Below are 23,887 nucleotides of genomic sequence, written 5' to 3'. Positions count from 1 at the left end.
CAGCTACTTGGTCGGGTTCAAACACTTTTGTAAAGTTTTACAAGTTTGACACCCTGGCGAAGGAAGACCACTTGTTTGGTCTATCGGTGCTGCAGAGTCATCCGCACTCTCCCGCCCGTTCTTGAGCTTTGGTATAAACCCCATGGTCTTGAAGTGTCCCCAGCATCCTCTAGGACGTAAGGAGAAAATAGGATTTTAATACCTACCGGTAAATCCTTTTCTCTTAGTCCGTAGAGGATGCTGGGCGCCCGTCCCAGTGCGTACTGTATCTGCAGTTATTGGTTATGGTTACACACGTGTTGTGTTGCAGTTATAGTCAGCCTGTTGCTGTCATTATTCATGCAGTTGCATGCGTTGGGTTGAATGCCATGTTGCTCGGCATGTTTGAGGTGTGAGCTGGTATGTATCTCACTTTAGTTTAAATCAAAATAAATAATTTTTCCTCGAAATGTCCGTCTCCCTGGGCACAGTTCCTATAACTGGAGTCTGGAGGAGGGGCATAGATGGAGGAGCCAGTTCACACCCCTTTTAAAGTCTTAAAGTGCCCATGTCTCCTGCGGATCCCGTCTATACCCCATGGTCTTGATGTGTCCCCAGCATCCTCTACGGACTAAGAGAAAAGGATTTACCGGTAGGTATTAAAATCCTATTATCCATAGTATCCAATTCCTCTAGTAACGTACCTGACCACTTTACTATGGCTTTAGAAATCCATGCACAAGCAATAGTGGGCCTTAGCGCCATGCCTGTAGCAGTGTATATGGTTTTGAGCGTAGTGTTGATCTTGCAGTCTGCCGACTCTTTCAAAGCGGTAGACCCAGGGACAGGTAAAACCACCTTTTTAGACAATCTAGATACAGAAGCGTCTACAATAGGGGGGTTTTCCCACTTTTTTCTATCCTCTTCAGGAAAAGGAAAAGAAACTCTTTTTGGGATCTGGAATTTTTTCTCTGGGTTTTCCCAGGATTTTTTAAATAATGCATTTATTCCTTAGATGCAGGGAAGGTAAGGGAGGCTTTTTTATTGTCTGTAAAGTAAGCCTCCTCTTCCTGCTCAGGTACTTTCTCAGTAATGTGTAAAATGTCCCTAATGGCCTCAATCATGAGTTGCACTCCCTTAGCAAGGGATGCCTACCCCCCTATATATCCCCATCACCGTCTTCCGTGTCAGTCGGTCTCCGTGTCAGCTTGCATTATCTGGGCAAGAGCACGCTTTTTTGGGCATATACCAGGGGATTTTGAGGAAGAATTGGGATCAGAATACGACAAAACCTCTTCAGATTTTTTCAAAACCTGTGTTTCTGTCTCATTATGAGCAATCCTAGAAAAAATCTGGGATATATAATTCCTTAATAGAAGTCACCCACTGGGGTTCGGATTCAGAGGGCTGAGACAGTATATTGCAGTCCTGAGTACATGGAATAGATTCTTCTGGAGAAAATACATACGCTACAGCACAAGACAGAGTCCCTGGACATGGTAATGTGAGATATATAACATATACACACACACACAGGAAAATGTCAGACACAGTTTCCCCCAAGTACCTTCAGAGAGACACAGAGTTAAGGAGCCAGCACACACAGCGCCCCAGTAGGCAGTTTTATATAATAAAAGCCTGGCGCTGACTGAGTAACCTCAATAGACTACCCAGTCCTTAATGTGAATAAACACTCTCTTCCACCCCCCACCCCCTCTATAACCCCCCTGGTACCGCACAGGATAGCTGGAGTTATGTGGAGGGTCAGCGCTCCCTGTCAGTGTCTCTGATCTGTGATCTCCAGGGAGAAAATGGCGCTGGTGAGTGCTGGATCCACTCTGAGGAGAAGCTCCGCCCCCTAAAATGGCACATCTTCCCGCACTCGTAAGGATTATACTGGCTTGAGGTATCGCATGCTAGCAGCAGTACAGCATCACTGATAGCTTAGATTACCCATCTGTAGGGTATTGCGCTGGCCCAGGGCGCCCCTCACAGCGCCGCACCACAGTACCGCTGAGCCCTCCGGAGCACAGCATCAACGCTGCGCTCCCATCCTGATGTTGCCATTCAAACCGGCTCCCCGCTTGTCGGGGCGCCGGCATCCAACTCACCACCGACGTCCACTGGCTCTGTTAGGGGGTGGCGGCAGGAGCGAGCGGTCGCTTCAGGGGCTTGCGATCGACACCTTCAGGAGCTCAGTGTTCTGTCAGCGGAGATAGGGGCCATTAACCTCAGAGGGTTGGATCCTACTCCCCCCCCCCCCCCCCCCCCCGGCAGCCTCCCTGTACCTAACTCTTAATAAAAATAAAAAACTCGTAGGAGCTCCCCTAGCTGTGACCGACTCCACGGGGCACATTTTCGAAATTGAGTCTGGTAGGAGGGGCATGGAGGGTGGTACCGGCCCACACTATTAAACTCTTAAAGTGCCCATGGCTCCCAAGGGACCCGTCTATACCCCATGGTATTAATGTGGACCTCAGCATCCTCTAGGGCGTAAGAGAAATACAAACTCCACACAGGACCATGGTGGGAATCAAACCCCTGACCACAATGGTGTGAGACAGTAATGCTAACCATTTCACTATCTGTGCTTCCCGGGTACATGAGAATGTTTATGGGTACCTAATACACAGGCCACATACCTACATAGGAGACTGCAATTTACTCAGTGTATATATTTGTTCTGTTCTACAGGGGATAACTTGGGCCAGCCCCCAGAACCAGAGCATTTCCCACGATGGAAAAGGACAGGAGACACATAACTGAGAACATCTTAAATCTCACCCTGGAGATCATCTACCTGCTGACTGGGAAGGTGAGGGAGTTTGGGAGTGTCACAGTGACGTCACTCTTATTTCTATTACTAACACAGAGACCTGACTGGGGAGGTGAGGGGGTCTGGGAGTGTCAACAGTGACATCACTCTTCTCTCTATTACTAACAGAATCTGACTGGGAAGGTGAGGGAGTCTGAGAGCGTCACAGTGACGTCTCTCTCATCTCTATTACTAACACACGGACCTGACTGGGGAGGTTAGGGAGTCTGGGAGTGTCACAGTGGCACCACTCTTCTCTCTATTACTAACAGAAGCTGACTGGGAAGGCGAGGGAGTCTGGGAGTGTCACTGATATCACTCTTATCTCTATTACTAACACAGGGACCTGACTGGGGAGGTGAGGGAGCCTGGGAGCGTCACAGTGACGTCACTCTTCTCTCTATTACTAACAGAAGCTGACGAGGAAGGTGAGGGAGTCTGAGAGCGTCACAGTGACGTCACTCTCATCTCTATTACTAACACACGGACCTGACTGGGGAGGTGAGGGAGTCTGTGAGTGTCACAGTGGCACCACTCTTCTCTCTATTACTAACAGAAGCTGACTGGGAAGGTGAGGGAGTCTGGGAGTGTCATTGATATCACGCTTATCTCTATTACTAACACAGGGACCTGACTGGGAAGGTGAGGGAGTCTGGGAGAGTCATAGAGACATCACTCTTATATCTATTAATAACAGAGACCTGAATGGGAAGGTGAGGGAGTCTGGGAGTATCACAGTGACATCACTCTTATCCCTATTACTAACACACATTGACCTGACTGGGGAGGTGAGGGAGTCTGGGAGTTTCACAGATCCATCACTACTACTAATACAGCGGCCTAACAGGAATGGTGAGCATTTATTGAAGTATATGCAATGGTAGTGTCTTTCTCAATACACAGACTTACACAATGGTGCATAAAACATCAGGCGAGTGTGTGACACCCAGCGGTCGCCCTCATGTGGCAGAAGTACAGACCAAGCCTCAAAGCCAAATCCTGGTGTCTCCACTGATACATGAGAGACATAATGACCAGAAGATCCTGGAACTCACCAACAAGATCATTCAGCTGCTGACTGGAGAGGTGACTGCTGGGAATGGGACATTATACAGTAACACCAGGGGATGTGTCTGGGTGATGACTGGAGACGTGACTGCTGGGAATGGGACATTATACAGTAACACCAGGGGATGTGTCTGGGTGATGACTGGAGAGGTGACTGCTGGAAATGGGACATTATACAGTAATACCAGGGGATGTGTCTGGGTGATGACTGTATCATTGTGTGTGTCAGGTTCCTCTAAGGTGTGAGGATGTCACTGTCTATTTCTCCATGGAGGAGTGGGAGTATATAGAGGAACACAGGGGTCTGTACAAGGACGTGACGATGGAGAATCACCGGCCCTTCACATCACTGGGTAAGAGGAGACCGTCATTTATTGTACAGGGAGAGCAGGTATGGGGTCACCTAGATACACATCATCTGATAATCACATATATACACTGTACTCAGTCACTGTGTGTCTCCTACAGATGGAGCCAGTAAAAGGAATACCCCAGAGAGGTGTCCCCTTCCACTTTTTCCCCAGGATCATACAGAGGAGAATCACAGGATCCCACAGGAGGGTCAGGTAGGTGGGGTCTCACCAATTATCTAACTAACTCTGGACTAAATGACGTACAGGGAAGTTGTACATGTGTTACACAGATCTTCTCCTTCACTCTCAGTTTGCATTTGGTCTACTTAGGGTGAAGACGTGATTAATATTAAAATAGAAGATATACAGGGAGAAGAGACATACGTGCGGGGTGATCATGGGTGTAAGGAGGAGGAAATCCTTACAGCTATCAGCACAGGTGAGTAGTGCGCACTAAGTACAGACCAGAATCACATATTTTCTTTGTTCAGTCACTACAGCAGTCTCTTATTCTACACCAGGCATGTCCAAACTGCGGCCCTCCAGCTGTTGAGAAACTATACATCCCAGCATGCCCTGATACAACTTTAGCATTCTCTGACAGCAAAACTATGTCAGGGCATGCTGGGATATGTAGTTTTACAACAGCTGGAGGACTGCCTGTTCTACACCCTATTATATCAGTACAGACTGAGCCATCAGCCCCATTATACTCCTGCTGTCCCTCTCACATCATGTCACTGTGTTACAGCCCAGAGATCTGACCAGTCTCTTCCCCACACTCTCTGGTGCATCTCATACATCAGGAGCCATCAGCCCCTATTATACTACTGCTCTTCCCTCACATCATGTCATTGTGTGCTACCAGCCCAGAGATCTGACCAGTCTCCTCCCCACACTCTCTGGTCTGTATCATACATCAGCAGCCATCAGCCCCCATTATACTCCTGCTCTCCTCCTCACATCATGTCACTGTGTGTTACCAGCCCAGAGATCTGACCAGTCTCCTCTCCACACTCTCTGGTGTATCTCATACATCAGGAGACATCAGCCCCTATTATTCTCCTGCTACCCCTCACATCATGTCACTGTGTGTTACCAGCCCAGAGATCTGACCAGTCTCCTCTCCACACTCTCTGGTGCATCTCATACATCAGGAGACATCAGCCCCTATTATTCTCCTGCTACCCCTCACATCATGTCACTGTGTGTTACCAGCCCAGATATCTGACCAGTCTCCTCCCCACACTCTCTGGTGTATCTCATACATCAGCAGCCATCAGCCCCTATAACACTCCTGCTCTCCCCCTCACATCATGTTACTGTGTGTTACCAGCCCACAGATCTGACCAGTCTCCTCCCCACACTCTCTGGTGTATCTCATACATCAGGAGCCATCATCCCCTATTATACTCCTGCTCTCCCCCTCACATCATGTTACTGTGTGTTACCAGCCCACAGATCTGACCAGTCTCCTCCCCACACTCTTTGGTGTATCTCATACATCAGGAGCCATCAGTCCCTATTATATTCCTGTTATGTTACCAGCCCAGAGATCTGACCAGTCTCCTCCCCACACTGTCTGGTGTTTCACATACCAAAAAAGAAGAGGAAAAGACTCTCGTTTTTTTGGGGGGCACTCATTGAAAAATATTGCATAAAATCTAACTTTTATTAATTACCATTAAAAGCTGTTGCCACCAACCTGGTTGGTGGCAACAGCTTTTAATGTTAATTAATAAAAGTTAGATTTTATGCAATATTTTTCAATGAGTGCCCCCCAAAAAACGAGAGTCTTTTCCTCTTCTTTTTTGGTATACTAGTGTTTACTCTCAGGGGTGCACCTCCACATGAGTTACTGCTATAGTATCCTTCAATGAAGGATTAAATTCTAAACTACTGTGGTTTTTTCCAATTCATTCAGTGTCATATCATATTTCACCACCTGTTCTCAAGTTTTCCCTATCCCCTTTCTCCCTCTACATTAAAATTAGTGTTTCACATACATCAGGAGCCATCAGCCCCTATTATACTCCTCTCCTCCTCACATCAGGTCACTGTGTGTTACCAGCCCACAGATCTGACCAGTTTCCTCCCCACACTCTCTGGTGTATCACATACATCAGGAGCCATCAGCCCCTATTATACTCCTGCTCTCCCCTCACATCATGTCACTGTGTGTTACCAGCCCAGAGATCTGACCAGTCTCCTCCCCACACTCTCTGGTGTATCTCATACATCAGGAGCCATCAGTCCCTATTATACTCCTGCTCTCCCCGTCACATCATGTCACTGTGTGTTACCAGCCCAGAGATCTGACCAGTTTCCTCCCCACACTATCTGGTGTTTCACATACATCAGGAGCCATCAGTCCCTATTATACTCCTGCTCTCCCTCTCACATCATGTCACTGTGTGTTACCAGCCCTCAGATCTGACCAGTTTCCTCCCCACTCTCTCTGGTGTATCACATACATCAGGAGCCATCAGCCCCTATTATACTCCTGCTCTCCCCTCACATCATGTCATTGTGTGTTACCAGCCCAGAGATCTGACCAGTCTCCTCCCCACACTCTCTGGTGTATCTCATACATCAGCAGCCATCAGCCCCTATAACACTCCTGCTCTCCCCCTCACATCATGTCACTGTGTGTTACCAGCCGAGAGCTCTGTCCAGTCTCCTCCCCACACTCTCTGGTGTATCTCATACATCAGGAGCCATCAGCCCCTATTATACTCCTCCTCTCCCCCTCACATCATGTCACTGTGTTACCAGCCCAGAGATCTGACCAGTCTCCTCCCCGCACTCTCTGGTGTATCTCATACATCAGGAGCCATCAGCCCCTATTATACTCCTGCTCTCCCCTCACATCATGTCACTGTGTGTTACCAGCCCAGAGATCTGACCAGTCTCCTCCCCGCACTCTCTGGTGTATCTCATACATCAGGAGCCATCAGTCCCTATTATACTCCTGCTCTCCCCCTCACATCATGTCACTGTGTGTTACCAGCCCAGAGACCTGACCAGTCTCCTCCCCACACTCTCTGGTGTATCTCATACATCAGGAGCCATCAGCCCCTATTATACTCTTCCTCTCCCCCTCACATCATGTCACTGTGTGTTACCAGCCCAGAGATCTGACCACTCTCCTCCCCACACTCTCTGGTGTATCTCATACATCAGGAGCCATCAGCCCCTATTATACTCCTGCTCTCCCCCTCACATCATGTCACTGTGTGTTACCAGCCCAGAGATCTGACCAGTCTCCTCCCCACACTCTCTGGTGTATCTCATACATCAGGAGCCATCAGCCCCTATTATACTCCTGCTCTCCCCTCACATCATGTCACTGTGTTACCAGCCCAGAGATCTGACCAGTCTCCTCCCCACACTCTCTGGTGTATCTCATACATCAGGAGCCATCAGCCCCTATTATACTCCTGCTCTCCCCTCACATCATGTCACTGTGTTACCAGCCCAGAGATCTGACCAGTCTCCTCCCCACACTCTCTGGTGTATCTCATACATCAGGAGCCATCAGCTCCTATTATACTCCTGCTCTCCCCCTCACATTATGTCACTGTGTGTTACCAGCCCAGAGATCTGACCAGTCTCCTCCCCACTCTCTCTGGTGTATCTCATACATCAGGAGCCATCAGCCCCTATTATACTCCTGCTCTCCCCTCACATCATGTCACTGTGTTACCAGCCCAGAGATCTGACCAGTCTCCTCCCCACACTCTCTGGTGTATCTCATACATCAGGAGCCATCAGCCCCTATTATACTCCTGCTCTCCCCTCACATCATGTCACTGTGTTACCAGCCCAGAGATCTGACCAGTCTCCTCCCCACACTCTCTGGTGTATCTCATACATCAGGAGCCATCAGCCCCTATTATACTCCTGCTCTCCCCCTCACATCATGCCACTGTGTGTTACCAGCCCAGAGATCTGACCAGTTTCCTCCCCACACTCTCTGGTGTATCTCATACATCAGGAGCCATCAGCCCCTATTATACTCCTGCTCTCCCCCTCACATCATGTCACTGTGTGTTACCAGCCCAGAGATCTGACCAGTTTCCTCCCCACACTCTCTGGTGTATCTCATACATCAGGAGCCATCAGCCCCTATTATACTCCTGCTCTCCCCCTCACATCATGTCACTGTGTTACCAGCCCAGAGATCTGACCAGTCTCCTCCCCACTCTCTCTGGTGTATCTCATACATCAGGAGACATCAGCCCCTATTATACTCCTGCTCTCCCCCTCACATCATGTCACTGTGTGTTACCAGACCAGAGATCTGACCAGTCTCCTCCCCACATTCTCTGGTGTATCTCATACATCAGGAGACATCAGCCCCTATTATACTCCTGCTCTCCCCCTCACATCATGTCACTGTGTGTTACCAGACCAGAGATCTGACCAGTCTCCTCCCCACACTCTCTGGTGTATCTCATACATCAGGAACCATCAGCCCCTATTATACTCCTGCTCTCCCCCTCACATCATGTCACTGTGTGTTACCAGCCCAGAGATCTGACCAGTTTCCTCCCCACACTCTCTGGTGTATCTCATACATCAGGAGCCATCAGCCCCTATTATACTCCTGCTCTCCCCCTCACATCATGTCACTGTGTGTTACCAGCCCAGAGATCTGACCAGTCTCCTCCCCACACTCTCTGGTGTATCTCATACATCAGGAGCCATCAGCCCCTATTATACTTCTGCTCTCCCCCTCACATCATGTCACTGTGTGTTACCAGACCAGAGATCTGACCAGTCTCCTCCCCACATTCTCTGGTGTATCTCATACATCAGGAGACATCAGCCCCTATTATACTCCTGCTCTCCCCCTCACATCATGTCACTGTGTGTTATCAGCCCAGAGATCTGACCAGTCTCCTCCCCACACTCTCTGGTGTATCTCATACATCAGGAGCTATCAGCCCCTATTATACTCCTGCTCTCCTCCTTCACATCATGTCACTGTGTGTTACCAGCCCAGAGATCTGACCAGTCTCCTCTTCACACTCTCTGGTGTATCTCATACATCAGGAGCCATCAGCCCCTATTATACTCCTGCTCTCCCCCTCACATCATGTCACTGTGTGTTACCAGCCCAGAGATCTGACCAGTCTCCTCCCCACACTCTCTGGTGTATCTCATACATCAGGAGCCATCAGCCCCTATTATACTTCTGCTCTCCCCCTCACATCATGTCACTGTGTGTTACCAGACCAGAGATCTGACCAGTCTCCTCCCCACATTCTCTGGTGTATCTCATACATCAGGAGACATCAGCCCCTATTATACTCCTGCTCTCCCCCTCACATCATGTCACTGTGTGTTATCAGCCCAGAGATCTGACCAGTCTCCTCCCCACACTCTCTGGTGTATCTCATACATCAGGAGCTATCAGCCCCTATTATACTCCTGCTCTCCTCCTTCACATCATGTCACTGTGTGTTACCAGCCCAGAGATCTGACCAGTCTCCTCTTCACACTCTCTGGTGTATCTCATACATCAGGAGCCATCAGCCCCTATTATACTCCTGCTCTCCCCCTCACATCATGTCACTGTGTGTTACCAGCCCAGAGATCTGACCAGTCTCCTCCCCACACTCTCTGGTGTATCTCATACATCAGGAGCCATCAGCCCCTATTATACTCCTGCTCTCCTCCTCACATCATGTCACTTTGTGTTACCAGCCCAGAGATCTGACCAGTCTCCTCCCCACACTCTCTGGTGTATCTCATACATCAGGAGCCATCAGCCCCTATTATACTCCTGCTCTCCTCCTCACATCATGTCACTGTGTGTTACCAGCCCAGAGATCTGACCAGTCTCCTCCCCAAGCTCTCTGGTGTATCTCATACATCAGGAGCCATTAGCCCCTATTATACTCCTGCTCTCCCCCTCACATCATGTCACTGTGTGTTACCAGCCCAGATATCTGACCAGTCTCCTCTCCACACTCTCTGGTGTATCTCATACATCAGGAGCCATTAGCCCCTATTATACTCCTGCTCTCCCCCTTACATCATGTCACTGTGTGTTACCAGCCCAGAGATCTGACCAGTCTCCTCCCCACACTCTCTGGTGTATCTCATACATCAGGAGCCATCAGCCCCTATTATACTCCTGCTCTCCTCCTCACATCATGTCACTGTGTGTTACCAGCCCAGAGATCTGACCAGTCTCCTCCCCACACTCTCTGGTGTATCTCATACATCAGGAGCCATCAGCCCCTATTATACTCCTGCTCTCCTCCTCACATCATGTCACTGTGTGTTACCAGCCCAGAGATCTGACCAGTCTCCTCCCCACACTCTCTGGTGTATCTCATACATCAGGAGCCATCAGCCCCTATTATACTCCTGCTCTCCTCCTCACATCATGTCACTGTGTGTTACCAGCCCAGAGATCTGACCAGTCTCCTCCCCACACTCTCTGGTGTATCTCATACATCAGGAGCCATCAGCCCCTATTATACTCCTGCTCTCCTCCTCACATCATGTCACTGTGTGTTACCAGCCCAGAGATCTGACCAGTCTCCTCCCCACACTCTCTGGTGTATCTCATACATCAGGAGCCATCAGCCCCTATTATACGCCTGCTCTCCCTCTCACATCATGTCACTGTGTGTTACCAGCCCAGAGATCTGACCAGTCTCCTCCCCACACTTTCTGGTGTATCTTATACATCAGGAGCCATCAGCCCCTATTATATTCCTGCTCTCCCCCTCACATCATGTCACTGTGTTACCAGCCCTGAGATCTGACCAGTCTCCTCCCACACTCTCTGGTGTATCTCATACATCAGGAGCCATCAGCCCCTATTATACTCCTGCTCTCCCCCTCACATCATGTCACTGTGTGTTACCAGCCCAGAGATCTGACCAGTCTCCTCCCCACACTCTCTGGTGTATCTCATACATCAGGAGCCATCAGCCCCTATTATACTCCTGCTCTCCTCCTCACATCATGTCACTGTGTGTTACCAGCCCAGAGATCTGACCAGTCTCCTCCCCACACTCTCTGGTGTATCTCATACATCAGGAGCCATCAGCCCCTATTATACTCCTGCTCTCCTCCTCACATCATGTCACTGTGTGTTACCAGCCCAGAGATCTGACCAGTCTCCTCCCCACACTCTCTGGTGTATCTCATACATCAGGAGCCATCAGCCCCTATTATACTCCTGCTCTCCTCCTCACATCATGTCACTGTGTGTTACCAGCCCAGAGATCTGACCAGTCTCCTCCCCACACTCTCTGGTGTATCTCATACATCAGGAGCCATCAGCCCCTATTATACTCCTGCTCTCCTCCTCACATCATGTCACTGTGTGTTACCAGCCCAGAGATCTGACCAGTCTCCTCCCCACACTCTCTGGTGTATCTCATACATCAGGAGCCATCAGCCCCTATTATACGCCTGCTCTCCCTCTCACATCATGTCACTGTGTGTTACCAGCCCAGAGATCTGACCAGTCTCCTCCCCACACTCTCTGGTGTATCTCATACATCAGGAGCCATCATTCCCTATTATATTCCTGCTCTCCCCCTCACATCATGTCACTGTGTTACCAGCCCTGAGATCTGACCAGTCTCCTCCCCACACTCTCTCTGATGTCGAGATTCCGTTGTCAGTATTGTGATCGCTGGGATCCCGACTGGCCGTATTTTAACCACTTCCCATGTAATCAGCCATTGATTGGTCAAAGACAATCTGTTTTGGGACAGTCAGGAATATACTTAATAGTACATTTTAATTAATGCAACAGGTCTCTTAATCCACAAAGAAGGTTTCTCTGGGAGATATATGTAACATAACTGGTGTACTCATTGTGATGAACAGGATATTGTAACAATGTCTTATGTGGCATTCGCACCATTGCGAATAACCGCCGTGGAAACTACGGAGCACCACGTGACATTGATTTGAGAGGGGAACGTCTGCTACGAAGGTGCGGGAGGGCCGACAGACACGCTACAGTGGAGCAGCTCACCGTCAAAATGAACCCGGGGGGCTACCAGACGTGTGTCAAACGACAGTTCAGCACAACTAGCTGCTGTCCATGCTGCACACGGTGGTTACTCTGGCTATTAGCTGGTGGTTATAATAATGTGACTCCACCGTGTAGTTTCTGCTTTGTAAATAAATAGCTAATTTAAAAGGAATCAAGTTGGATACATGTAACAAAGCTTGCCACAGCACTGCATATGGATTTACCTGTGACAAAAGAACTAGGTTGTATGATAATCAGGATTATATATTTATAGAGCCAATAGAAGTGCAGAATAGCAATAGACTGGTGTTTGTGAGCCGGCTATTTGAATCTACTTGACTATCTCTGATGAAGCCCACTGGGGTGAAACGCGTTAGTGAAGGTCGGCAATTAGGGTACAGCACTTTTCATTGTCAGCACTGCATTGTCAAGAAATGCTCACCAACATCGGACTAGCAAATACACTGGGAGACAGACTGGGAGAGGAAAGGCTGAAGCCAGAGATCAAGAATCCAGAAGCAGGGAAACGCGAGTCTTGCCGGTAACACTTTGTATAGCAGGACACCACGAGTGCTATCAGAACACTAGCAGAATGGAGCAGTGTGTTATTGCTGGCTCATGAATGAATGGGGCTATATTTCTGTTAGCAGGACACTATGGATAATTACCACCAGCATAGGAGAGGTTTATACACAAGTCTGTGTATGATCTGTACATTCCGCTTAGGAATATCAATCTGCTCACAAACTGTTTGTGCCGTAAGAGACATTTGTTAATTTTTAGGTCTATGGGGGTCATTCTGACCCGTTCGCACACAGCAGTTATCCGCTGCGGTGCGAACGGGTCTGTAATGCGCATGCGTGTCGCCGGGCAACGACGCTGATAGAGAAGAAAGCAGTCGCAGTGACGACCGCAAGAAGTTGGACAGCAAGAGGGCATTCCGGGGCGTCAACTTACCGTTTGCTGTTGTTTTCGTGGGAGTGGTAAGGAAAACGCAGGCGTGTCCAGGCAAACGGAGGGCGGAGGTGTGACGTCAAAGCCGTGCCCATCATCGCTGGATCCGTCGCACAGGGTAAGTATGTCCAGGGCTGGTCTTGTTTTGAGTGAAACGTTTTTAGCATAGCAGGGCTGCACAAGCGATTGCAGCCGTGCTAAGCTAAAATACACTCCCCCATAGGCAGAGATTAGTTGATCGCATCAGCATCAAAAAGTTGCTTGGTGCGCTCAACTCGGAATGACCCCCTATATCCTGCCCGGGCTGTGTCTTTTATACATAACGGAGAGTTTTGATATGTGTGGCCTTTAAAATTAATGCATAGCAGACAGGACATTAGTGATTATATTTAAATTAATTGCCTTACTGTTTATATCAGTTTATTGGAATGTTTGACATGTTTTACTGTTTATATGTTTTTACTGTTATTTTAACTACCTGTATTCATTTGCAACAGTAATATAGTCCGGTTGATATATAGCAGAGGTTCCCAAACGCGGTCCTCAAGGCTCCCCAACGGTCCTGGTTTTAAACGTATCCATGCTTGGCCACAGGTGACTTAATTAGCACCTTAGTCAAATTGATTTAACCATCTGTGCTGAGCCATGGATATACCTGTTGGGGTGCCTTGAGGACCGCGTTTGGGAACCTCTGATATATAGGGTACACATTTATAAAGTAATGCATTTCATTTAACCTATTCAATATTGGAGGTAGTATGGAGCAGTACACTTTTTTACGGGATCTGGTCTTTAGGTCGACAGTAAGTAGGTCGACCACTATTGGTCGACATGACAAAAGGTCGACATGAGTTTTTCACTTTATTATTTTTTATATTTTGTAACTTTTTCATACTTTACGATCCACGTGGACTACAGTTGGGAATGGTCACCTGTCCCGAGCGCGGAGGTAGCGGTGTGAGGCACCTTGCCTGAAGCATGGCGAGTGGACACAGTGCACTAATTGCGGCTCCCGGGCACTGTACGGAGAAAACGACACCAAAAAAAGTAAAAAAAACTCATGTCAACCTTTTCTCATGTCGACCTAGAAACCATGTCGACCTACTTACTGTCGACCAATAGTGGTCAACCTAGACACTGTCGACCTAAATCTAATTTACGTAGCATACCACACCCCTTTTTTTACATATATTTTCTATAAGTGCATGAGGGAGCTCTTTCAAGAAGTGGGCTGCAGGGCCATTCTCCATAGGACAGCGCAGACAAATACTATTGTTACAAATTCTCCCATTTATATAAACTTTTATTTAATGTAGAAAAACAATTCTATTTCCAAAATATGTATTTTATTTCCAGCAGATGGATGCAGAAGCAGGAATACCTCGGAGGGACGTCTCCTTTTGTCTTCAGATTTTAAAATAGAAGATAACATCGTACAAGATTCTCCAGGAGAAAACCCTGTTACACTAAATATACATCCAGCGTTGGACAGGGAAGATACGTCATTTGATCCCTCTAGTCATAAAGATTGTTCTGCTGATAATTTAGATGTTTTTCCACAGGGAACAAGCCCTACAAGTGCTAAAAATTTTCCCTGTTCTGAATGTGGTAAAAGTTTCTCACGGAAATACAGTCTTGTTACACATCAGAGAATTCACACAGGTGAGAAGCTATTTTCATGTTCTGAGTGTGGGAAATGTTTTACACTGAAAACAAAACTTGTAATACATCAGAAAACTCACACAGGTGAGAAGCCGTTTTTATGTTCTGACTGTGGGAAATGTTTTACACATAAATCAGATCTTGTGAGACATCGGAGAAGTCACACACATGATAAACCATTTCCATGTTCTGAGTGTGGGAAATGTTTTACACGGAAATCATATCTTGTCAGACATCAAAAAAATCACACAGGTGAAAAGCCATTTTCATGTTCTGAGTGTGGGAAATGTTTTACAGAGAAAGCAAAACTTGTTAAACATCAGAAAACTCACACAGGTGAGAAGTCATTTCTGTGTCATGACTGTGGGAAATGTTTTACATGGAAATCAAAACTTATACATCAGAGGATTCACACAGGTGAGAAGCTGTTTTCTTGTTCTGACTGTGAGAAATGTTTTACACAGAAATCATCTCTTGTCAAACATCAGAAAAATCACAGCGGTGAGAAGCCATTTTCATGTTCTGAATGTGGAAAATGTTTTACAGAGAAATCAAAGCTTGTTAAACATCAGAAAACTCATACAGGTGAAAAGCCATTTCTGTGTTCTGAGTGTGGGAAATGTTTTACAGCTAAATCAGATGTTGTCAGACATCAGAGAACTCACACAGGTGAGAAGCCGTTTCCATGTTCTGAGTGTGGAAGGTGTTTTATACACAAATCAGATCTTGCAAGACATTGGAGAATTCACACAGGGGAGAAGCCATTTCCGTGTTCTGAGTGTGGGAAATGTTTTATACAGAAATCAATACTACTTCGACATCTAAAGACTCATACAGGTGAGAACTTGTTTCCATGCTCTGACTGTGGGCAATGTTTTACACAGAACTCAATACTTCTTCGACATCAAAGGATTCATACAGGTGAAAAGCTGTTTCCATGCTCTGACTGTGGGAAATATTTTACACAGAAATCAATACTACTTCGACATCAAAGGACTCATACAGGTGAGAAGCTGTTTCAATGCTCTGACTGTGGGAAATGTTTTACACAGAAATCAGATCTTGCCAGACATCAGAGAACTCACACAGGTGAGAGTCCATTTCCATGTTCTGACTGTGGGAAATGTTTTACACTTAAAACAACCCTTGTTGTACATCAGAAAATTCACACAGGAATACAAAAAACATTACCGTGAGGTGATAGACAAAACAGGGCTGGAGTAATGATCTAAATATAATAGATGTTAATGGAAATGGAAAAAACAAACAAACATTGGTGTGAATATATATTTACAGATTGTATTGGCATCACTTATTTCTAGAGGGCATTTTAGGGCTTTACTCACTTAAAAGCTCAACCTGTTATAATTCAGTTACCATCCTCAGGCGTCAGTGAAGTGTGTCATCAACATAAGACTGGTATGTACAGTGGTATATTAGATGGTACACTGATGTTAGGTTCTCATATTCAACATGTTGCATGCAGAAGATATGGTCGGGTTTAAAGATGGGTGACTTTGATAGGGACAGATCTTTATTGCCAGATGACTGGATCAGAACATTTTCCTAAATGGCAAGGTTTGTGGGGTGCTCAAAGCCAGTAGTGTTGAGTACCTACCAACAGTAATCCAAGCAGAAAAAAATCCACCAACTGCTGACAGGGTGTTGGTCAGCAAAGAATTATTGATGCACAAGTTTATGAAGGTCTACCCGGTCTGGTATCAACCAACAGAAGGCCTACTGTGCCGCAAATACCAGAAACGGTTGATGAACATGATGGGAGTGACGGAGCACAACACATAGTTCATGAAACCCTTCTGCAAATGGGGCTGTGTAGCCATCAGCCGGTCAGTGTCCCTTCTATCCTCTGTCCAGCTTTGAAATGCAATGAGCATGCAAGCAATGGAAATGCTCCTTGGATCAATGGAAAAATGTCACCTGATCATATGAATACCACTTTTTGTTGCATCATGTGGATCACTAGGTATGTGTACACCATTTACCGAGGAAAGAGATGGGACAGTATGCATTGTGGATGAAAGTCGATGGAGGGAGTGTGATGCTTTGGGCAATGTTCTGGGAAACCCTCGGTACAGTCATTCATATGCATTTAAATTTGAAGCATACCACCACATCGTTACTGACCAAATACATCCTTCCATGGCAACAGCATTCTCCCATGGATGTGGCCTCTTGCCACAGGATAATGTGTCCTGTCGAACTGCATGGATTGTTCAGTAATGGTTTGAGGAACATGAAGAGTATAAAATGTTCTCCTGGCCTCCAAACTCACCAGCTCTTACTCCACTTGAGCACCTGTGTGACAGCTCTACCTTGAAACCATACAGGTGTTGAAGGATTTGCTGATAATCTCCTGATGCCAGATACTACAGGATACCTCCAGACGTCTTGTAGAGTCCATTGGGTGAATACAAATAGTCGCTTTTGATCCTCTTTGTGATTTTCTGACCGTTTTCTTTTGATTTTGAAACTTGGGTATTTACTAAAGGCAAAATCGAATGTAAAAGAACATTGGACTTAAATAGACCATTGGCCAAACCATCGGTACTTGAACAGACTCCTATACAAATCTCTTATTTACGTTTTGGCCAATAGGAATGCATTTTCTGCGGCAGGGTCCACAGGTTATCCACAGGATAACAATGGGATATGATGGCGCATCAGCAGATTGGCACCAATCGATCAAAGCTTTCTGGCCTCCCAGGATGCAACGGGCCCATCCATATATCCTTGCCTGCTGGCTCAGGCAAATAATTTTTTTGTTTGGTGCGGCAGGAGCTGGACCATGGTCAGAGGGCTGCGGTTTTTTAGCAGCCCTAAGCTTTCTCATTTTATTTTTTTATAGGCTTACTAATTTTTGAGTGATCTTTCTAAACAGCGTCTTATATGCACCTTAGAAAGAGTCGCTCCAACAACTCTCCGCCGGGTCGCGACACCGCTTACCCAAGAATACAGTGCTGTTTCGGCGGGCGTCTGTGTTTGATATACTAGCAGATCCATCAGACGTTACCAGGCTGTGGCCGGAGCACGGGGAGAAGGTAACGCATCGGTTCCACTTAGCTAGATGGAATATGGACACAGCCGCACTGTTTTGGGTGGAGACTACCAAACAGTAGCTGACGCTGCTGCCACCGCGGGTGCACCAGCGCTAGGCCTTAGGGATCATAGGTTCCAGGAATAGCATGAGGCTGCAATCACGGAGTCAGATGCTCTCCTGGTCGCCCCTCCCCCGGTTCATGACCTGTTTCCGCCGAGTCTTCCGCCATGAACTGTTCCCTCGCTCCCGTCTCAGATGCTGCCACGAGGGGACCCGGTCGCAGCTTAGGTGGCTGTGTGACCGGTGCGTCTGTGTTCACTATAGGTTGATGGAGCGGCAGTGTACACTAGTAGCGTCTGGATCCACGCAGCGTTCACTAACGTATTGATTGATCCTGGAAGCGAGGTGAGTCTCCCTGTATCCCACTCTATTGAGTACAGGCTATACAGCACTAAATCTCTATCTCCTTTTTTTGAGTACGAATAGTTAGATAAGTGCCCATTGCATATGAGTGTATACATTTACTGTTGTTTCTCTCACATTGCGTCTGACTATGTTAGATTGGTTTTAAACATGATCAGTATTATGTTCTCCTAAATACTTAAAGATATGTTTGTAATTGATGATGTGCTCATATTGCTAAATATAATTTGTAACGTGACTGACTGCTAGTGTGATTGCTGACTTTATTATATGTCTGTCAATTGTCCTTTCTGATCCTCAATGCTGGTGCATGGGTAGGGTCAGATTGTTTGTCATTTTAAAAACTTTAGCGTGATTACAGTCACTAATTGTGTAGCACACTGTGAAAGTGCTGATTATTTATCATGTCTAAGAGCGGCAAAAGTGAGGAAGGTACACTCACAGCAACACCAACACTCATTTCATGTTTGTCTTACAAAGCGATAATATCCTCTCAGGATCTGGTTCAGGATTGTTTGTGTGCAAATTGTTTTAGTTTTCAGCAAAATACAAGGCAGATCCCTGTACAATGTCAGGTACAGAGGGATCCACCTTGGGCTATGTTTGCACAGACCTTATCCAGTATAGCTGAACGGATAATACCTACACCATCTGTACCAGGAATAGGTTACACTATTAACCCTTACATGCAGCTCCCTACCTACGGTATATCATTTCCACCAGCACCTTCTCAAAAGCAGGCTGATAAACCGAGGGTAAATAAATCTTCACCTTCACAGGCTACACATGAGGCAGAGGAGGATTCATTGGAAGATGAAAGCTCAATTAATTCTACTTCGGCATACGAAGAGGAGGAAGAAGGTCTCAGCTCAATGGATATAGCTGAGTTAATTAGAGCTATGAAAGCCATTCTTTCCTTAGAGGATTCAGCAGAGCCTGTGTTAAAATCCAAGGCACCTGTGTTTAAACATCCTAAAACAGTTAAGACTGAGTTTCCAGGGTCAGTGCAGCTGACGGAAATCATGGAAGAGGCTTGGGCCTACACCCAATAAGAGGTTTAGAATTCCAAAGATTCCAGTGGGATTCAAATTATCCTCTTCCACCTGGGGATTGTTTTAAAAGGGAGGTGGCTCCTAAAGTAGATACGCATGTAATTCGATTAGTGTGAAAATCTATATTACCTTTGCCTTCAGTATCATTAAATGATGTCACGGATAGGAGAGTGGATGGGTTTTTAAAAATGATTTTTTTCCCTGTCTGGGGCAGTCATAAGGCCAGCCATAGCTTCTGCTTGGATGGCAAAGACGGTGGCTGCCTGGGCTGATACATTGGAGGAGTATTTTCCAGTATCTTCTAGAGAGCAAAAATCCCATATAGCACATATAAAACAGGCTGCAATATTCTTGGAAGAAGCAGCATTAGATATGGGTACTATCACCTCCAGGGCATCAGCTTCAACAATAGCTGCTCGTAGAGCAATTTGGTCACGTACGTGGAAGGCTGATTCAGAATCCAAAAAAGTTTTGGAATCTTTGCCTTTTCTTGGAAATATTCTTTTTGGTAAGGAATTGACAGATATTCTGGAGTCAGAAGCAGACTCCAAAAAGGTAAAGTTTCCTTCCACATACAAACACAAACCTAAAGTTCCGGTTTTTCGGCCCTTTCGGACTCAAAGAAAAGCTAAGGGAAAAAGTGATAGCAAGCCCCAATACAACAAGTCTGGTAAGACTAAAAAACATTGGGCTACCAGAGGACCGGCTTCCAAATCAGAAGATAAGCCATCAGCCTGATAGTGCGAGCCTCCACCTGGGGGACCCCAGGGTAGGGGACAGACTTTCTTAGTTTGCACAGATCTGGCAGCAGTCTACAACAGATGTCTTGGTGCAGGAAGCGGTGTCTCTAGGTTATGCTTTTCCCTTCAAAAAGCATCCTCAAAGGTTTTTTTTGTACAAGCCCGTCTCAGGTAGAGGCGAAGGCCAGGGCTTTGCAAGAAGCAGTTCAGAAATTGTTTCAGTCAGGAGCAATTATTCCACTTCCCCCTGCACAGCGAGGACAGGGTTTTTACTCCAACCTATTTTTGGTTCAGAAGCCAAATGGGTCATTTCGGCCCATTCTCAATCTCAAAATGCTGAACAAATACATTTGGGTACCTCGGTTTCACATGGAGACGTTACAGTCCATAATCTTGGCCATGGAGCCAGAAGATTATATGGTATCCCTGGATATATAGGATGCTGACCTACATGTTCCTATAGCACTGTCCCATCAGTGTTATCTCAGGTTCGCTATCCTACAACAGCATTTTCATTTCCAGGCTCTACCTTTTGGATTAACCACAGCCCCCAGAGTATTTACCAAGATTATGGTGTTTATGGCAGTTTATCTCCGCCAGCAGGGGATAAGAATTTTTCCATACCTCGATGATCTTTTAATCCTGGCACAGTCACAGGAATTGCTCCTATGTCATCTTCAACAGACAATAACATGTCTGCAGAGAAATGGGTGGCTCATAAATTGGGCAAAATCGTCTCTGGTTCCATCACAATGGATGACTCCCTTGGGGGCTGTACTGGATTCTGGTCTACAGAGTAATTTTACCTCAGAAGAAGATATCCAAGGTACAGTGAAGGATTCAAGACTTGCTACACAGTCAAATGATATCCATTCACGCAGCAATGCGAGTGATGGGGTTGATGGAGTCAACATTCGACATGGTGGAATATGCACAATTCCACTCAAGGCCTCTGCAGCGTCTGATTCTTGCCAAATGGAATGGATCACATCAGACGATAAAAAAACGGACTATGGTACTTTCGGTAAAAGTAAGAAGATCATTAGCCTGGTGGCTACAGACATCCCATCTGGACAAGGGGAGACCCTTTTGGATTTCAGATTAGGAGGTTCTGACAACAGATGCCAGCCTCCAGGGCTGGGGAGCAGTATCCGGAAGGTTGTGCTTCCAGGGACAATGGTCCAAAGAAGAAAGTTGCCTGCCAATAAATGTGTTGGAACTTCGGGCCATATACATGACACTAATTCAGGCAAAGGACATTCTTCGAGGAAGTCCAGTCCAGATCCGCTCAGACAATGCGATGGCAGTAGCATACCTCAACCATCAGGGAGGAACTCGCAGCCAAAAAGCAATGAAGGAGGTAAGTCACAAACTAAAGTGGGCAGAGCTTCATCATCCAGCCTTGTCCGCAGTGTTCATTCCGAGAGTCCTAAATTGGGAAACGGACTTTCTCAGTCGACACACCATTTAGGCAAGCAAATAGGCTCTACACCTGGAGGTCTTTACAACTTTAGTAGACAAATGGGGTTGCCAGAGATCATGGCGTAACAAAGTGGCCACATACGGGTCAAGAACAAAGGATCCCAGAGCAATCATTGTGGATGCCTTGTCGGTAAGGTGGGACTTTCATCTAGCTTATGTGTTTCCTCCGATCACCCTGTTACCCAAGGTGGTGAGGAAAATAAAGCAAGGAAGCGGTGCCATGATACTGATAGCTTCGGCTTGGCCCAGAAGGTATTGGTATATGGATCTGCAGAGAATGTCGATGGATGCTCCATTTCTGCTCCCTCAACGTCCAGACCTATTGACGCAGGGGTCCTTGTTATCACAGACATCTGGATCGACTGTCTGTGACGGTGTGACTCTTGAAACCTCTATCCTGAAGTCAAGAGGATTCTCACAACAGATAATTCAAACAATGCTCAGAGTAAGGAAACCTTCCTCGGCTCGTATTTATCACCGAATAAATACTGGCAATATGGCAATATGGCAAAACTATATTCATTGGTGCAGTGAAAGAACGGTGGATCCTAAGTCTTTCACGGTTTCCAGGGTCTTAGCATTCCTTTAAGCAGGAATGGATAAGGGTTTGAAGGTTGCTTCCTTGAGAGTGCAAGTATCAGCATTGACTGTATAGTTCCAAAAGAAAATTGCCAATTTACAGGATGTGCATACTTTTTTCCAGGGAATGCTGCGCATTCAACCTCTGTTTGTTCCGCCTTCAGTGCCGTGGGATTTATGTGTAGTCCTAAAGGCCCTTCAAGTTGCCCCGTTTGAACCACTTAATACAGTGGGTCTTAAATGGTTGACAGCTAAAGTGCTCTTTCTACTGACCATGGCATTAGCTAGAAGAGTATCCGATTTAGGGGCGCTGTCATGTTGTTCTCCATTTCTGATTTTTTTATCCAGATAGAGCAGTTCTCAGAACTAGATCTGGGTATCTTCCTAAGGTGGTGTCTAAATTCCACCTTAATGAAGAAATTGTAGTTCCGTCTTTTCAGGTACCATGACTTTCTGCGGGAGATGCATCGCTGGATGTAGTCCATGCATTAAGGATCTACGTGGATCGTACCAGTGCCATCAGAAAGATAGATTCTCTCTTCATTCTCTACGGATTTCACAAGAGTGGATGGCCTGCTAGTAAACAGAAGCTAGAAAGATGGCTTCGAATAACTATTTCAGAAGCATATTCACAAGCAGATCTCCCTGTTCCGGCTAATGTCTCTGCTCACTCTACTCATAAGGTAGGTCCTTCATGGGCAGCACAGCATGGTGCTTCAGCAGAACAGATATGGAAGTCAGCCACATGGTCTTCCATTAACACATTCATTTAGACATTATGCCTTGGATACCTTTGCCTCTCATGACGCTGAATTCGGGCGAAGGGTTCTACTGTCCAATCAGGAGTGTCCCCACCACTAAATTGCTTTGGGGAAATCCCATTGTTATCCTGTGGATAACCTGTGGACCCTGCCGGAGAAATATACGTTATGGTAAACTTACCGTTGTTAACGGTATTTCTCCTATGTCCACAGGAATCCCACCCTGACGCACCTGATTTGGGGATCATTCTACTCAATAACCTCTTCCTTCTTGTACGGAAGTGTGTGCATGTGTGTTCTTATCGCCTGATTAGGGCTCTACATGATGCTCCTGCCTTGTGCTTTGGAATACAACTGATTTGCCTGAGCCAGTAAGCGGGGATATATGGACGGGCCCGTTGCATCTTGGGAGGCCAGAAAGCTTTGATCGATTGGCGCCAATGCACTGATGCTCCATCATATCCCATTGTTATCCTGTGGACTTAGGAGAAATACCGTTATCAACAGTAAGTTCTTACCATCACGTATATTTTTATAATGTAGTCAATTTAAGTGTCGATTTGAGCGTGCTTTGACCACATTTAGATCTTCAAAATGACATTACATCAACAGCAAATATAATGGAACAAAAAATTGACTCTTTATAAATACACCTTTTAACACACCCATCGACAGGGGCGCAAATCTTTGCTCTCTGGATGAGCTAAGTAGACCTGGACATTCTTTGATGGGTGTGGTCTCAGTCATGTAACTTGAAATGCACCCAGATGTGAAAACGTGATTTTGTTTTGCAGGGTGAGATGTCTAAATATTCACAGGATGGAGAGGGCAACTTTTGTACCCTGGAACATGTAGACATTTTTTGCAGATGTTAAAATCTTGTATGTAAATGTATGTTTAGTTTTGATTTATTCTACTTCATTGATTAAATATTCATGTGATATTAA

The 23,887-nt window shown here is 46.3% G+C and overlaps 1 protein-coding gene across 4 annotated transcripts in view; it reads left to right on the top strand.

The window, feature by feature from the left end:
- LOC134983089 (oocyte zinc finger protein XlCOF6-like) overlaps positions 1–17,530 on the top strand; it is a 51,934-nt gene extending 34,404 nt beyond the window's left edge. For 3 of the 4 annotated variants that reach the window (XM_063948785.1, XM_063948784.1, XM_063948783.1), the window contains exons 2-7: positions 2,674–2,794; positions 3,698–3,880; positions 4,092–4,215; positions 4,331–4,428; positions 4,546–4,654; positions 14,540–17,530. In XM_063948785.1, the coding sequence (XP_063804855.1) occupies positions 2,717–2,794; positions 3,698–3,880; positions 4,092–4,215; positions 4,331–4,428; positions 4,546–4,654; positions 14,540–16,041 (2,094 nt within the window). In that variant the 5' untranslated portion in view covers positions 2,674–2,716 and the 3' untranslated portion in view covers positions 16,042–17,530. The remainder of the gene's footprint in view (positions 1–2,673; positions 2,795–3,697; positions 3,881–4,091; positions 4,216–4,330; positions 4,429–4,545; positions 4,655–14,539) is intronic. The other variant, XM_063948786.1, reaches the window with a different exon arrangement.
- Positions 17,531–23,887: the final 6,357 nt, after the last annotated feature.

This window comes from Pseudophryne corroboree (genome assembly GCF_028390025.1).
Source record: "Pseudophryne corroboree isolate aPseCor3 chromosome 3 unlocalized genomic scaffold, aPseCor3.hap2 SUPER_3_unloc_1, whole genome shotgun sequence".
Lineage (NCBI taxonomy): Eukaryota > Metazoa > Chordata > Amphibia > Anura > Myobatrachidae > Pseudophryne > Pseudophryne corroboree.
This window is presented reverse-complemented; position numbering and strand designations above follow the sequence as displayed.